This window comes from Bombus terrestris, chromosome 7, assembly GCF_910591885.1.
Source record: "Bombus terrestris chromosome 7, iyBomTerr1.2, whole genome shotgun sequence".
Classification (NCBI taxonomy): domain Eukaryota; kingdom Metazoa; phylum Arthropoda; class Insecta; order Hymenoptera; family Apidae; genus Bombus; species Bombus terrestris.
Genome location: NC_063275.1, coordinates 22,827,881 through 22,845,855, shown reverse-complemented (window position 1 = coordinate 22,845,855; position 17,975 = coordinate 22,827,881). Strand labels below are relative to the sequence as shown.

Here is a 17,975-nt window from a genome sequence, read left to right as displayed (position 1 = left end):
GACTGGTACTGGTATAAATAGCCTTGATACAAAATTAATTTTAGTTTGAATACATAGAAAACAAAATAAAATTCATCATATTATTCTTTTAGTTATCATTGCAAAAGTCATTACATCATTGCGGAAAAAATATAACACGAAGTAGGAATTTTAAAATAAAATTGTAAAACCTGCCAATTTCACTGGTGTGATACTTCTTGTGTTAATAGATGACACAAAAATGTTGACTAAATACTCGCTTTCGAATTATTGCGTGTTTTGAAAATTTTCGCGGTACACTCGGTTGAAAATCACTGTTTTACACAGATATGCGCGATGATAGTGTTCATTAATCATCTCAGAACTGAGAAAATTTTCCGATAAATACGTTTATTTCTACGCGGGACTGTGCATTGTTCGTTTATCACGCGACGCAATGTTCTCAAACAATACGTATTGCTCTGAAATAACGTCAGAGTATGTGCCAATGTGTTTATTTTGCAAACGTCTGATCATCGACGTGCACGTGATTCTAGCGCAAGTTAAAAATTCTCGGAATAAAAAGCGACCCGGAAATCGAACGTGTCTGCTCGAGGATTTCTGACACAGATAAATCGAATTCCTCGACTCTCCTAAGGTGAACGGAGAATGATTTTGGACGTAGGATTCTTTAATTGTCTTATTGAATTGGTTCGTCCTTGATTGAGTTTAAGCTTGTTCGTTAAATCGACCGGAGCCACTGAAAAGATTTTTCTTTGGGTTATTTGGGTTGCTCGTTTTAATCTTGAAGCATTTTTTTTAAATGGTGATAAAGCATCTTACTATCGTCGAAAAATAGGAAAGTTGTGAAACAAATTCTTTATATTAACAACACAGATCTGTACATTTTTCAAGATTTTTGTATGTCAATTTACAGCGTGTGAATTTTATAATACCGAGTTATTGAACTTGTAAATTGAAATAAATGATTGTTCGATAAGAGATATTGGTTCAATATGAAATGATTTTAATGCATTCTCGAGGAACGGAGAAGTTATGGAAGATCAATAACTATTAACATATAACAATAACTATTTCTCGAGAAGAATGTGACAAGCCCGGCTATCCATTTTTCGAACCAAGTGATCCAGACGACGTTTCGTCGTCGCTAAGAATCCATCCATTAATCTAAATCAAACGCACTCAAGGATAAGCGAACCTTGAAACAAGAAACCACTACTTGAAGTATCTGCCCAACTTGAAATCGTACGACCATAAACCACAATTCGCGAATATGATGCATCAAGTCTGTGAAGCAATCTTGAAACAAAGAAACAGCATTATGGATGTTGAAGATAAAAGCAATAGACAAAACGTTAAAACTCGTCAATAAACAGTAACCATGAAAAGATGAAAATAATCTTCAATTACTGCACATACGATCTTCCCATCTACCCCGTTCCATTACTACAAAATGAATCGTATTTAATTCAATAAAATAATATAAAACGAAAAATATCACTAAACGAAACACACTTTTGGAACAAGCTAATGCAATACATCGAACATCGATTTTATACATCTTGCCAACACGAAGCAAATCTAAAACTCGAGCAACTTGCAACAAAGGAAATCTTCATTCGCAAATGTTCCAAAACCCTGAAAATGTCCATCGAAGGGAAGGAGATTTACAATGAAATAAATTGAACGTCGACGATCAGGTTAGAAGGGACGAATTAACATCGAAAAGAGACAAAGGAGCAACGTTCTCTCAGCAGCACGAGCTTGAAAACCCGCGTTCTATCTGAGAGCCGGATCGAAGGCGGTACTTGAAGATGACTGTACCGCCACCATGGGGTCCCGTCTTTGGGCCGTCCACCTTATTTCCCTTTTTCTTTTTTTCTTCGGTCCCTTCGGAGGCAGGAGTCAGTGTCGTAAGGTCGTAGGTACGATATAGGTAGAGGCGAGGAGGAAGGATCACGCCCGCCGTCTCCTATAATACCGGTTTGTTAGATTACACGAGAACGTACAGCAGATCCATGCCACGGTAGATCCTCTTGGATCGACCAACGCGCGTACTAACCTTTGTGCGTCTGCCTACCTGTCTGTGCGTCCTTTTCGTCCGGCGAATGCGACAACGTGCATCGACGGAATTAACGATGCGATAAAACGAAGCTTCGTGGAAATTCATTGGACACCAGGTTTTATGGAAATAATAAATTTATTCGAGAAAACAAATTTACGTGGAACGTTTGCGTTAGATGAACATCGAACAATGTTTGTACTGTCTGGAATGAAGATCTTCATTTTTCTTTTGCAAAGCTTTTATCGCGAAACTTCAATGGTTCTAAATAAATCTTTGAAAGATCTGATTGAGCGACTGTAAGATGACTGAACAAAAAAAGAAATTAAGCTTTTTGATTGAGATAACTGAAGAATACGAATAATTCCGAATAGTTTTCACTGGATAAGTAATTTTATTATTCTTATAAGATTCATTTTCGACGACTTTTCATTACAATCGAGAGTTATCTTGTTGCCAAAAAATAACGCGAGCATAGCAACGAGTATTTTCGATTTATCTTTTGAAGACAAGTAAAAGTTTATCAATTCTAAGTAGAAAGTTTGTTTTCATAGCAAATTTCTAATCTTCTCATATGGGAAAAATTGTTTTAATTAACAAAATGTGACCTGATAGAAGTTTATTAGAAATAGCTAGCCATAAAAATCGTATCTTTGAGAAACGAGTTGGAGATATTTATCTATTGTTATCCCATAAGTGTTTGCGTTTCGGCATTGTTTTAGATTAATGTATTTGACGGAAGGAAGTTGTAAATTAACGCTGATTTGCGTCGAAACAGATACGTCACGATATCAGTTGATAAATGAAGTAACTACAATTACCAGACTGATTTTATGACGCGTTGTAAGTCATTGTTACGTTATCGTGTTATTAATAGATACATACAATCCCGCCTGTTGCCTCTTCAAAATTACAATAAGCGTATACCTACTTAAACTTCATCTACATGTCGTTTCTCCAATTTAGTTTCGTTCTTACTGTCACATTGATACGGATGCAAAAAGTTTCAATATTTTATTTGAGATATATATGTACGCACACATAACGTTAAATCATGCCAAATAAATATTAGGCAAATAAATGGTAAATAATGTCAAATTGATACAGATGCAAAAAGTGAGTACATTTGAAAAATAAATAATTGAATTTGTAAATTCGTTCGTTGAAAACTGTTCAATATTTTATTTGAGATATATATGTACGTACACATAATGTTAAATCATGTCAAATAAATGGTAAATAATGTCAAATTGATACAGATGCAAAAAGTGAGTACATTGGAAAAATAAATAATTGAATTTGTAAATTCGTTCGATGAAAACTGTTCAATATTTTATTTAGGATATATTTGTACGCATATATAATGTTAAATCATGTCAAATAAATGGTAAATAATGTCAAATTGATACGGCTGCAAAAAGTGAGTACATTTGAAAAATAAATAATTGAATTTGTAAATTCGTTCGTTGAAAACTGTTCAATATTTTATTTGAGATATATATGTACGTACACATAATGTTAAATCATGTCAAATAAATGGTAAATAATGTCAAATTGATACAGATGCAAAAAGTGAGTACATTTGAAAAATAAATAATTGAATTTGTAAATTCGTTCGTTGAAAACTATTCAATATTTTATTTGAGATATATATGTACGTACACATAACGTTAAATCATGTCAAATAAATGGTAAATAATGTCAAATTGATACAGATGCAAAAAGTGAATACATTGGAAAAATAAATAATTGAATTTGTAAATTCGTTCATTGAAAATTGTTCAATATTTTATTTAGGATATATTTGTACGCATATATAATGTTAAATCATGTCAAATAAATGGTAAATAATGTCAAATTGATACAGATGCAAAAAGTGAGTACAGTGGAAAAATAAATAATTGAATTTGTAAATTCGTTCGTTGAAAACTATTCAATATTTTATTTGAGATATATATGTACGTATACATAACGTTAAATCATGTCAAATAAATGGTAAATAATGTCAAATTGATACAGATGCAAAAAGTGAATACATTGGAAAAATAAATAATTGAATTTGTAAATTCGTTCATTGAAAATTGTTCAATATTTCATTTCAGATATATATGTACGCACACATAACTTTATATGCATAAACAAAAAGATAGATTAAATTATATTAAAATTTAGATTATCGCACGTGGATATGAAAAATTGTCTGATACATTCACATTTTTCACACTTGACACTACAGATTCTATAATTTTTCTACCGATTTATCACATGATAGATATCAAATTGCTGTGTTACTATATAACATATATAAATTAAAAATATAATAATTATGTGTGATTATAATACATATAAATAAACGTATAAAAGGTATAAATATTCACAAAAAAAAAAAAAAAAGAAAAGATATACTATACACGTACAGCTTTGTAAATACATTTATTTCGACGCGTGAAATTGACACAAGAAACAGACAAGGGTTAAACAGCGACCAGCTAATTGCTCTCTAAAATTATCTGGTAATTTGTAAATTACCTAGCGCGTTAATTAACTTCCTCGTGATGTACAGCAGAAACCACGTCTGCATTAGCGATCGTCGTTGAAACAATGAGTCATTATTTCAACGCGAGGGTAACGATTCTGCCTCGAAATGCAAATGTATATCCCGAGAGGCGTGTAATCGATAACGCCGTGATGTAACTGTAACCGGTAATACCGTGATGTAATGGAACGAACCAGTTGTATAGGTGTTATCGTGTGTTTTCATGATAAGATCGTGTGACGTGTATAAAACATGGAGGCGGAGAAAGGGCGGAGAAAAAGAAATAAAAAGGAAAAAAAAGTGAAAAGAAGAAAAGGGGAGGAAAGTCTGTCGTCTGTTACGAGGTGCGTTTGTTAGATAATGCGAACCTTTATCCTTGCGTCGTGAGATAATATCTTCATGAGCCGCGAGGCTGCGAATCATCGCCACCAAACAAATTGCTAAATTGTTTGACGCTAATTGCACGTGTTTTAGACAGCCATTGGAAAGCAAGGAAAAATAAGTATTTACGAGTATTTGCATTACGTTAAATATTCACCAGTTTGCAATCTCAGATGTTCACGGACGGGTCAAAAATTTTACGTAAACGACAGCGAAGAAGACACTTTTTGAAAAATTCTTGATATTAATACTGAAGTGTATGATTAATGTTTAAATTTTCGGTAATCAAATAATTATCTGCAGTGCAGTTGATCGATTTGACGTGTGCGAGGTTCATTTATCATAGGGATAAATGTAATTAATAACGAATCATTCTATCGTGTAGAAAAATAAGAGAAGATAGAGAGGTTGATAAAGAGAAAGTTATTCTCCAGTGAAGATAAAAAACTGACAAGTTAAAATATGTACAATTAATCGTCTCGTCTATTACACTCATCGAATTTCTCCGTTTCTCATTTCTATTTATTCGCACGATTTAGAAAATTTCTTTACCGTAAGGAAATTTTTACTAAACGAGGAATTTAATCAAACTTCTGACGAATATTTAGCAGATGCTGACAAAACGGAATTTTCTTCATAAATTAACGAATTAATGTCAAGAGAAGTTCGTGTTAAAACAAAAATATATACGCGCTTTCGATATAGGATATGTTTCATTCCAAATATGTAATTGGAAAATTTTAAAAAAAGAAAAAACGTTGAAAATAAAAGGTTAAGACGAATGCTTCGGATTATGATATTTGCAATAATTCACTATACTGAAATAATGAGACAAATTTTTCTGGAATAGGGTCTTGCGATTGGAATTGCCTCTTAAGGGTAACATGGAAGAAACCAAATGAAAACCTACGATGACCTTATTCAACGAATCCACGAAAAAAATGTGTTGGACCGGTTCCAGTTATAGGTCACGCAGAGATAAACCTCACTTTCCTCGAGTCACTAAATCCAACCATACTTTTTCAAGCCTTATCAACGCATATAAATAATCGAAATCGAGATTTCAACATTGTGTGTGTGTTAGAGTTTAAGACAGACTATATCAAACTATAGACTGCAATGAAGAAAAATTCAATAGGGAATTCTGGAATTCTGGAGACAACGATACGTGTCATATTTCCTTAACGACGAAATGATCATTGTAAAATGATAAATATTTACAATTCTCGAGAAGATGAAAAAATCCACTACGAAGAATATCAAATATTGGCTGATGTACTGCAGAAACAAATTCACAGAATTTCTCGAACCAAAGAGAAGCGACCAAAGTTCGAACTATAGTGAAAATTTGCGAACGTTGAAAGTTTTCGAAAGAATTAAGGAATCCATTATACAACAGAGAAAATATCAAATTATACGCGTATATAACTACACATTATGTACATCGGATGGGAGGATGTACAAAGTTTGTGTTTCAAGTCGCGACAATTTCATTTTTCTCAATTCTTTTCATTTCCTCGTCGACTCTTCGTACTATCCGTAAAATCCCATATAAAATCCCGCAAAGTGAAAAATTGCTATCCATTTCTGACACGTCGATAACTCGCCTCTAGAAAAGTACCTGCGTCTATAAATATCTCGAGCAACAAGTACCGTACAAGATCGTATCCCCCGAGAGAATTACATAATCGCGTGCAACAAGTGCGTTTTCTCCATACGAATCCTTTCGTGTACCTCGCGTTTACGTCTCTGCCATGTACATAGTCATGGTACACGATCGTACCACGTCTCGTACAATTATTTTTGGTGGCGTAACGAAGACGAGACGGTTTGGCCCTCGTTGATGGCGGCGCGATTTCTCCAAGGGAAGGAACCCGTTGTAGCGGTTAAATTTATCCTTCGCGGAGTTTCCGAGAGCTCGTTTTGCTCGATGGGATACCTAAAACGCTCACGGTTTCGAGAGGACTCGGAAATAGCTATGGACTCGAGGCGACTCCCGAAATAATCCAACACCATAGATTATGGACGCGTGTGACCGGGTACGCGGCCAGCCACTCAGCTTCTACCTGAATATACGCGATCGACCGGCTTTCGAACGCTTCCTAAAACATATATCAAGACGTTTGCATGCTCCTTTGTCGGCCATGACGCTGATATATGCTGTCTTTCGCGTGGTCAACGGTGAAAATGGCGTCCGAACGCGACGCTGATGGAACTCGATGATTTCTGCTGGCTCTGGCTGACTCTTGCGTTACGCCAACGTATTAGGTTGTCCGAAAAGTTTCTTTCGTTTTATGAGGATTTTATGAGGTTTTTTATTGAATTACGTACGATCCATTTTGTTTTCTTCGCGACATTTCACAGACTTGGTTTCACGTTTGGACGAAGATGCATTGTTGCAACAACACGTTTGCGAAAGAAAGACACTTTCCGGACAACCTAATACTTGTTATTCAGTATAATTATCGTGGACTTGGTACTTTCAGGGTGCAGTAAAATTATGAAAATGGTTCTTGATCCTTTGATTAAAAATGAAACAGTGAAAAATTCGGAATGGACGGTGTAGGAAATAATCATTGCCTCGTCGTTTCTTGTTATCGATATAATATGCGTGTAATGTACTTCCAAGGTTTTATGAAAAATAAATATCAGTAACTGTGCTGTGTATGATGACTCTTAAGGCTTTCATCGTATTATATGTGACGCTTTCTCCCAGTCTCTGTTAGGCTTCATTATGAAAGGGTTAAAATTATTCGCTCCTAATCTGGCGATTTTGTGGTACAGCGTTCGCAACCCGATTACCGTCACGATTATTATACAAATAAGTATTAATAAGCGTTTGATAAGCATCGGTATTTAAAATAGTATTTATATGGAATATTTTTAGCAATCAAATCATCATACTCGATGGAACTGATCGATTTGGTTTCTACCTCGTTCGTTTGATAGCCCAAGAAACGATCGATTTAATGTTGAGAGTCGTTTATCATCTTTGTGATAGTCTCATTCGATTATATTTATCATTAGGTTGTCCGAAAAGTTCCTTTCGTCTTATAAGGAAATAATAGACGTACAATGTTTTTTCTTTTATTATTAATTAAATTAAATTTATTATTAATTAATTAATAATTATGCACGAACGTAATGATAATAAAATGGATCATACCCGATTCGATAAAATAATATAAAACAGAAATTGTTGTTCATCTATTATCATCTTATGAAACGAAAGAAACTTTTCGGACAACCTAATACATATATCGGTTCTCAAAATTGTCGCAAGATTTTCTGTAACTTGATATTGAACGAGGTAGGTAAAATGGCAATTCGATTGATTCGAAGTGACTTGAAGTACGATACGCATCGATGAAGATAAGATGTATCTGAAGAACACTCGAATAGAACACTTAACGGTAATAATCTCAGAGCTAAGAACAGAATTAAAATAGATTTTGTGCGTTTAATCGCTTGCACGAGAGATATAGAGATGATGAGATTGGAGGGCGATGTTTGATTCATCTGACATTCAGATTAATTATCTATTCAAGCACAAACAGAGACTAATTATATGTAATTGCCAAAGTTTGGGGTTTTAATTAAATAAAATATTTGGAAAATAATTTGTTTCAATAATATTGGAGTATTTTGTTTGATTCGTAGATAGCTAGCACATTCGAACAATTTCAAATTATATTTCGTTATTTGATTAGAGATAAAATAATCATATTATTATATTTATTTATATATCTTTCGTTTAGGTTCTTTCGAATAATTTTTCATTATGTCAAATGTGTTCGATGTGCAAGTTTCTTCACGCGCGTTTATTATTCAAAGATTATTGGAAACCATTTTAGAGATAGACGATATCACATTGTAAAACTATCTATCGTGAATTGTTTGATATCCGTCGACTAAAACAACATCAAATAAAATTGCTTTCCACGTATATTTTAAAAATAAAATTCTAAAAATAAATAAAATAACGGTAATGGATTAATCGAGATACGATTAATCATTTCAAGTAGTTATATTTTATTTATACTTCAAACAGAATTTGCCTCGATCTAAAAATTGTACGCGAATTCGACGAATCTAATAATTAAGGAATTAAGAGTTGAGATAAAGGGAACGATAGGATCTCTTACGTGCATTTTTCAAAAATGTATAATAGGCAATATAATGATGATGACTCACGTAATGATGATAAATATAACTCAAGTTCTGAATACGTTTCAGTAACTTTCTTCAACCCAATATTACAGAGTATATAATTAACAGTTAATTGCTAACTTCTTCGTAAAAAAAAAACTCAAACAAAAAGTATTTAATCCCAAACGTTACACAATCTCATAAAAAATATGTATATATATATAATTACACACCATAACGTAAAAAAATAACACCTAACTAATTAATACAGTAAAAAACAAGCTACGTACAAACAAATCTAAGGAAAAGCACATAAAACGTTTTACATAAATCTACATAAAAGCTACCAACAGTCATTCACCGATTCTTAAATCTATAACAATTGATCAACTAACAAGAACAAAATTTCCCATTACATTAGCCATCTGAATTATAAAATATGAAAAATGATTAAAGAATGATTAAAGAATGATTAGAAAATGATTAAAAAATTCTGTAAGAATTAATCCCTTATAATAAAAGACGATTTTACATTATACTATATAAATCTTAAGATATCCAAAATTGAAATTTAGAGAATCTAAAAAAGACAAAATCTACAAAATCCATAAAAACACTCCTCCGTATTATTTAAATTTAAAAATATCTATTTAAACCCATCATAGTGCGAAAATCGATTCATAAAAAAAGATCACCGCCTACACAGGCGAGACATTAATACATTAGTCGTCTACGATAAGGTACGATGCCCCTTACTTGAAGTAGAGCGATCACCAGACGCGTTTCACCGCTCTGCACAGCTATGGTGCTTATGGTGGTCGTCGGACTGGTGGTTTGTTGCGGTGCATCCTCGTTGCTCTCCACCATCGTTCGTGATTCCTTCTCACGAGGTACCTCGCTATTCTCCGTCGTTTCCATCGAGTCGTGTCCGTCTACCATTCTCGTAACTCTTCTCTTTCGCGGCAAAACAGAATCGTTCGAGCTATCGGCGTGGATCGATTCGACGATCGTCCCGAATCGTTCGTGTGGTTCTTTTTTTTACTCGTTACTTCAATCGTACCAAGTGCAAGGTAACGCGTGAAAAACACTTCGAGACTGGATTTGACGTTGGAGCAATGGTAAAATTGTTCCGCGATATGCTTCAACTTGTTTCGTTTTACAGGTATTTCGAATTTTCACGTACAGATGGTTAACAATTGTTAATCGACGTTACTGAATAGATCGAAAGATTTGGCGTTTTTAAAATATTCAAAAATATTGAAAATCTACCATTTCTGTATCTTTCCGAATTTTCAGAATCTCAAATTTCCAAATTTCCAAACTTTTAAACCTTCAAATTTGAAATCCTTCAATTTCCAGGCCTTCGAATCTTCGACTGGAAGCTTGGAAATTTGAAACATAACAAGTTCGAATATACCGAGTTTACGTCAAATCCAGCTGTGATTATTTTGTACACTATAGTCACACCCATACTAGGTGATAATTTCCACTATGGGGATAAAGATTGTATCGTGAAATCGATTAACACGGATCAGATAAATCAAGTATAACAGCTTCTAAATATTATTTTTTCCTATACTCATTAGTCATAACACGCCTAGGGATACCAATCGCCAAGAAACGAAACTAATACGTAATACCTTTGAAGCAAAACGAAATAAAATTACAATTTCTCTGTTTTTAACGAAAGTACTCTCTACGTATTACATTACACAAACTAGTTTAACATTATACACCCACGAATCGTAGTTGCGACTTTCTACCGGAAGATAGATCAAAGTTCGTGACGCAGGAATTCAAGCATAATTATATTTCAGTGAAAATACGGAATTCGATTGGCCTGTTTCCAACGTTTAACACACGAAGGAGAAGAAACGAAGGTTTTAATAGCTCTTGTCTATCTACTGGTGAATTAATCCTGACGTTGATCAACGTTCCGCGTTCCTATGAGATGACAACGGCATTATGACGCGGAAATATTTCGGAGCGGGTCAAACTTGATGCCGGTCGCTCCTTGTCTTCCATCTTCCATCGAGATCGCAACGAAGTCAACGCGTCTGTTACGTTCTCCAGTTACCATCGCCGTTTCTACTGATTAACGTTATTTTTGGCGATTCGCCAAACACGCGAATTCTACGGACACCAAGGCGTGCCGAATCGTCGCTTCGAGAACTTCTATTCCTTCCTTCCCTGAGAAAAATTCTCTGAGAGCGATCGGTCCTTTGCGTTTGCGACCGAAATAACGATCAACAGGGAGAGGTGATTGTACTGGAACGTACGTAAAACTTTCATCCACTGTGGCAACATCGAAAAGAAATTTTCGAATGGAAGCTAAGAGGTTTGCAGCATATAAACCATTTTATTGTTCTGTAGATGTTGTTTTAGATTCAAGTTTCTGGGAAAAGTAATGGAAGTCCATAGAAAAACGTAATTGCACTGGAACGTTATGAATATTTTATCTACGGTTGGAGGATAGAAAAGAAGTTTTGAAATAGAAATTAAACGTCTTGCAGTTCTTTTGCTTTGAAACGATTGCTTGTGCTCGGAAGAAAGATAATGATTCAGAGCTAATTATATTGAAACATCGTGAATGCTCCGTTTACGAATGAAATATCGAAAAAAAGTTTCGGAACGAAATTCAGGTTTTAAAAAATTCTTTATTTTACAGTGCAAAAGTTTCATCGAGTTATATCTACAGACGAAAGATGGAAAGAAAATTTTCAAATTGGAAATTAAGAATATTGGAAGATTATCTAGCTCGTTTTAAAATCATTGCTTTTGCTTGTAGTTCTTCGACTACGTACATGCTTCTACTGTAAATTTCGTGTATATATAACTGCAGTTTGACTTCTTGTATAACTGTAAGAGTAGCGTTTTTGTTTGTACAACCATTAGATGTTGAAGCCAGTCCAATAAAGCTTATGTTGCGCAAAGAATTCCACGAACAAAGATACTTTATTCTGTTATCTATTCAATGAAAGAATTTTAGTATTCAAATCCCTTCCAAAATCTCCACTGAGCAAATTAAAAAAATATTAATTCCATGTATCACGAAGGTACAGTGAAATTCCAACTGGAAGATGCCTAATATTCAACAGCTTCTTCGAATTCCCACTTATTCGAAATTCTCAATGGAGAAATTAAATCTCAAGAATTTCAATATCCAGTTCCTTCAAAAATGTCCAATGACCAAATTAAAAGATACCGTTAAGTTGGCATATGACGAACAAATAATCTACTGTATATCCAAATTTAATCTACTCGACAAACATACTATTCAACAAGTTGTTACAATTGACATCATTCGAACTGCACAATGGAAGAATAAAATCTTAAGAACATTGTCATTCAAATTTCCCTGCAAATATTCGACAACCACGTTAAAACACACATCAACTCCGTATACACAAAGAAACTGTAACATCTATATTTAATCGGAATCTACTTAGACATACAATATACCAACTACTTGAAAATATTGAGCCCCGAATTTCTTCCAAAATGTTCAACAACCAAATAAAAAAAAAAAAAAAAAAGAAAGAAATATATATCAAATTTATATTACGAAGAAAGTATCTACATCGAATTTCAATCGATTTAAACGAGACATACAAACCACCAGACACACAATTAGCACCCGGACGCCACCCGCGATATCTATCCCGATAACAATTCACTCCGCTGCAATCCGCTTTCGATTCTGATCTAATACTTAAATATATCGATTACTAATAGCCAACAGATCGAATGCATCGAACAATTCATCCTCTGAAGAACACTATCATTACAGAGGCCAGACAAACACCTTAAAAAAAAAGGACCAAATCTAATCGAAACTAGCAACCGGAGAACGCGTCTGTTCACCATGCCTCTAATTGCCGGTGTATAATTAAAACGCAGGGATCTGAATTAAAAAGCGTGTGTCTACTATACACCTTTCGATCGAACGTCAGTGTGTTTATACTTTATAGGTATCTTTGTAAGATGACGTCACCGACACGGACGAACGAATGGGAGGATAAAACCGGACTGACTGGTGGCGTTCTCCGAACGAGAGGTTCGCCACACCGCGCGACCCACGGGAATCGTGGAGACGATCCCGTGGAAAAAGAGGAGACGAGAAATTAAGCGAGATCGCGTGTACAGTCCGCTGGAATCGGCGTGTTCCACGGTTCACGGATCTCGCGGCCCGGAAGCGTTCCCTTTGTCCGCCGCCCATCCTCGTGAAACAATGCACGCCGGTATTATGGTATTATCGGTGGCATTATGTCAGGCTAATTACGCGTTATCTGTTCGCCGACGATCGCTGCTACTGGAAACCAAGACGTTAACAAGAAAAGGGGAAAACTTTCGTTTAACGTTTCTTCGATATCGTTTTATCTTTTTTAAATATAATTTAGTGGACAACAAATGGAGGATGAGGTATAATATACATTTATGTATATATATATATGTATATATAATTCGATGATGGCGCTTTCCAGAGCACAATACTCGTGCTTTCTTTGAGATAACGATAAATGGTAGAGGCGATGTAAATGATTTTGTAAGAGGTTCTTACTCCGTTGGTTTGAACTGTTACTCGCGGCAAGATAGTATTACGATCGGACTATTTCAGTGGCACTTTTCAAGGTAAGAGAGACGAGAGCTGCTCGTGAGCAGCATACCCAAGGACGAGATGAAATCGGGGTCGAGAGAAAAACGTGACAAATTGGACGGGTTTTTGGTCAAAGTTGGCCGAGTGTAACCGGGGATTACGTGTCGCGCATCGGTGAGTCCATTCAAAAGAGTGCCACTTGTTTGCGGAGAAACTTGATACTACGATTCGTGGTGCGAATGATAATTAAATTATGTATTCCCTGAATGAAAAACTTTTCTTCTTTGACTACTATCGATCTTTTATTGCAATAGTATTAATCGATTTCATATTCTATTTGATATTCTATTTGATATCTATAAAAGTTCATCGGATTATTAAAAAAAATGGAATCTGGGAAACATTCTCGATTAGAGAGATCGAAAGTGAATTTATAAATGTATCTCGTAAAGATCGTCTTATACTACGTTATCTAATTAATTATCGGGCAATCACCTAAATCGACCCACGTTCAAGCAATGACAGCCACAACGTAAACCTCAGCAGCAACAACACTCGCGTGACACATGTCACAATGGTGTCACATCACCGGTCGATCGGTCGCAGAAGCCAGTCGACTCAAGACTGACCGATCGTCCCGTTTCGAATGCCGCTGAAGTGATTTGACCGCGCATGCGCGTTGTCGAGTGCATCCGAACGCGCCCGAATATTACCGATCGCGCGCGAAACGCGATGAGATATGCCGATAGCTCGTGACCCGCTACTTTCAAAAGGGTGTCATCGCGATAACAGGAATCGCTCGTTCTAATTGTCGATAATTTTTTTTCCGTTGAAAATGTGACAAGTTTTCTTTACATTCAAGGTACAAAATCCAGTTTTTCTGACTGTTGAGTAACGCTTTATTTACAAACGCGAGCCATGCACACAAGGTAAGGATGTTATAACTGTTATGCACACGTTAGACTGAAAATGTTTGTTCATATTTTAACTATACACTAATTTTGATTTTCTTAAATGGTTAAAGGTGGAGGAGTTAGGTTTTCATTGGGTAATTATTGTTGTATCGTTGGTAATCAGTTCAACCCAGTGTTTCTGTTATTTTATATATGTAAATTATAAAACGTGTTTTATATACAAGTATTTGAAGATAATTTTTGACTGCAGAGTCTAAAATAATCCTGATACTTTATTGTATAAAATTGAAGAAATTTAAGCTTCAGGCGTCTTTGATTGCTTATATAATAATATTTATCACAACACCCTATAAGTTGCATCGAGTACTTAATAAAAAAACAAAATATAAATTAAACGTATAGACTATACTTATTTATCGTATTTTTATCACTTATACAGACTACAATAATAATAATTGCAGTTACAATTCTACAACTATACTAATATATTTCTTCAGAAACAATTATATCAAATACACATTTATAAAATAGTTAATTTAACCGGGTTGAACGTACAAAAAGGAATCTAACATATAACATATAAGAAGCACACAAATCACATAAAAAAATCAGCTTGCATTAGACAGTGGCACACAACGTCGATTCTCATTAACGCTGTTAAGCTCGATCAGATTCTGTTGCATGGAAAAACGATCGTAGCATGCAGCTTCGTGACTGCAATTGCAATTGCAACATCCGTTCCTTCGATCGCCATTCATCGAGGAACTTTCGATCGAACTCACCTTCCTCGCTCTTTCGAGGAAATCTTGCCCTTCGAGATTCTCGTCCTTCTTCGTCGGTGACATCTCAATTCCACTATCTTCGCGATGTCGCGTATATTCCTTCAAGGACAACGAAAGATCCTTCGATGTGTCCGCAGGGATTACGCGCGATTCTTGATTGATCTCGCAAATCTTTGCGAATTTGATCACGCGTTCGGTGTCGTCTGTTTTCGTTGACAGTTCGTCTCTACGACTGTACGAATCCGCTGCGAAACAATATGATTTTTAATAATCGTTTGAAACATTCTTAGTAGGGCTATCGCAGTAAATAGATAGTTAATTGTATTTTATATTTTCAATTTGTTCCGTTGGAGGCAGATATAATTGTTTTGTATTAGTTGTTAGTAGCCTTCAAGTATCTATGTGAATTGATATCTTTATGTGTATAAGGAATAAGATCTAAACAATTATTTGTTCAATATTACAAATAACCATATTTTAGATACTTTCTATATTTTTATACACTATGTGTATTTTTGCACTTTTAAACTTCCTATGAATGCATAAAGGCTCATGGTCTGATTATTAAATTCTTATTCTGTTCCAACGTAATTTATAACGCCTTGGAACACGAAAATTACTGCCCTATCTTAAACAAATATGCAATACATTATACTATAAAACTATCATTCTGATAACTCTTTAGATTTAAATGAAAATAATCTGTGTAGATAATGCAATAAATGTTTTTATAGAAAATTAATTAATTTGTTAATTAAAATGTAATTAAGTTTCATTGAACGTGAAAAGTCTCACATTTGCAACCGGAACCTGTCTCGTGGTGTAATCCATTCGTCTGAACATCCGGAAACACGATTCGTTCGAGATCCTTGATTTCCTTAACATCAACGTTTTCTCGATGATCTTGCGTGGTGTTGGATATCACTTTGTAAGACGCGATACCTAAACGAGTGTCGTGAGACACGCGTAAAGTCGTTGTTTCTGTAACTTCTTTTACGATCTTCCCGGATTTCTCCTGAATCGACACAAGATAAAATAACGCATTAAAAACATCTCGACGTACGCAAATTGAAGGGATTGCTCCAACAAGAAGGTAGCCGTACATTTCCATAATTTGAGTAAAGCAACAAAAAGTAACTCAATCAGATCAATCAGAATCAGGTCGATTTTCGGAACATGCTATAAATTCATAGTTAATTAATATTCGAGTAATAAACTTTCTCAATTTAAATATGCTTTTGCCTTTCTCTACCAATAGGTACAATTTACAATTTAATTTTATTTTACTATTTCTTGTACTAAGAAATATCATTTTTCTAATAGTCATTTATTCCATAATATATATTATATTTATTTTATTAAATATAAACCTATTTAGTAAAATTATGGTGTTTCTTATATTTCTTATTTTATAAATATTTTCTTTTGTTCGCTATTTTAAATATCGGAGCTGCCTTCTTGTTGCCGTAAACCTTCAATTATTCATAGAAACATAAATTAAAAATGTTCTACGTACTTCGACTTTCTTTTCCATTGTTACGACTTTCTCAATCTGTTTTTCTTTGTTCGTCTCACTAGCTTCCGATTGCGGAGTATCCACCGATACGACGACGTTTCTTTCTATTTTCGGCTCTTTCGAAGCTTCCATTTGTTTAAACACAGGAGAAGACGCCGCTGCAGTGGTGGGGATAAATTTAGGTTCCTCGATGTTCCACCTTCGCGAATAAAAAGACGAAAAAGAATCGTTATTAGAATCAGATCGTATTATTCATGAACGAATTAATTAATGAGTGTTCTTTTTGTTTATGGACAGTGTTTCTTACCAATTATCGTTATTAGACGTTATGGTTGCTGGAGCAGCAAGGTCTTCGCATTCTGGAGAAGTAACGAAGGATTCGCTTCTGGAGCGAACTGTCGGAGTAATTGAACGTTCGGTGGCGGTCACGTAGTCTTCTATGTTCGAATCATCGGCTTGACTATCGTCGAATGACTTCTCAATTACGTCCTACAATCGTGATATAAATATCACAAAATGCACTCGACGAGACATTGAATATAAATTTGACTTAATATAGAGATATAGAGACAACTCTATACGATCAGAGAAGAAGGGGATAAAATATTAAATGATTTAAAATAATCGTCCAATTAGTGTCAAACAATTTTTCTAAACTTGAATTCATCGAGGATTAACATTGTACTCGTATAATATTTTTCTTTTGTAGTATTTTTTTCAGTTAATTTACTTTAATGAATTCTGTTTTTTGACATTCTTAGTATTTCAAACTTTACAATTTTATCAAGTTTCAGAACGTTCAAGTGTCTGTAATAAATAATTTCCTTTCCAAATCATAAACATTTTTTTAACGACGAATCTCTAATGATACATTGTTTGTATCTTGATAAAAAAATTATGTAAGTGACTTTATTTAATACGTTCAATGATTTTTATACAGCTTTTACGTTACTGTTATTAACACTATCTCCCCCTTTGAACCTCCATTATGAATTAAACACAAAACACACCATCGTATCCTTTCTCTAACCAATACTTTTTACTTCATTAAACGAACGA

The 17,975-nt window shown here is 34.5% G+C and overlaps 1 protein-coding gene and 1 long non-coding RNA gene across 2 annotated transcripts in view; one reads left to right on the top strand and one right to left on the bottom strand.

The window, feature by feature from the left end:
* Positions 1-17,975, bottom strand: part of LOC100643650 (titin) — a 230,450-nt gene that overhangs the window by 208,034 nt on the left and 4,441 nt on the right. Inside the window, exons 3-7 of the mRNA XM_048407033.1 lie at positions 17,224-17,405; positions 16,917-17,115; positions 16,196-16,415; positions 15,401-15,645; positions 9,864-10,061 (exon numbers count right to left, since the gene is read on the bottom strand). Coding sequence (XP_048262990.1) covers positions 9,864-10,061; positions 15,401-15,645; positions 16,196-16,415; positions 16,917-17,115; positions 17,224-17,405 — 1,044 coding nt within the window. The remainder of the gene's footprint in view (positions 1-9,863; positions 10,062-15,400; positions 15,646-16,195; positions 16,416-16,916; positions 17,116-17,223; positions 17,406-17,975) is intronic.
* On the top strand, positions 10,885-12,688 carry LOC125385374. Its single transcript, XR_007224539.1, has 2 exons — positions 10,885-11,382; positions 11,493-12,688. It is a non-coding gene; the product is annotated as an uncharacterized LOC125385374 (long non-coding RNA).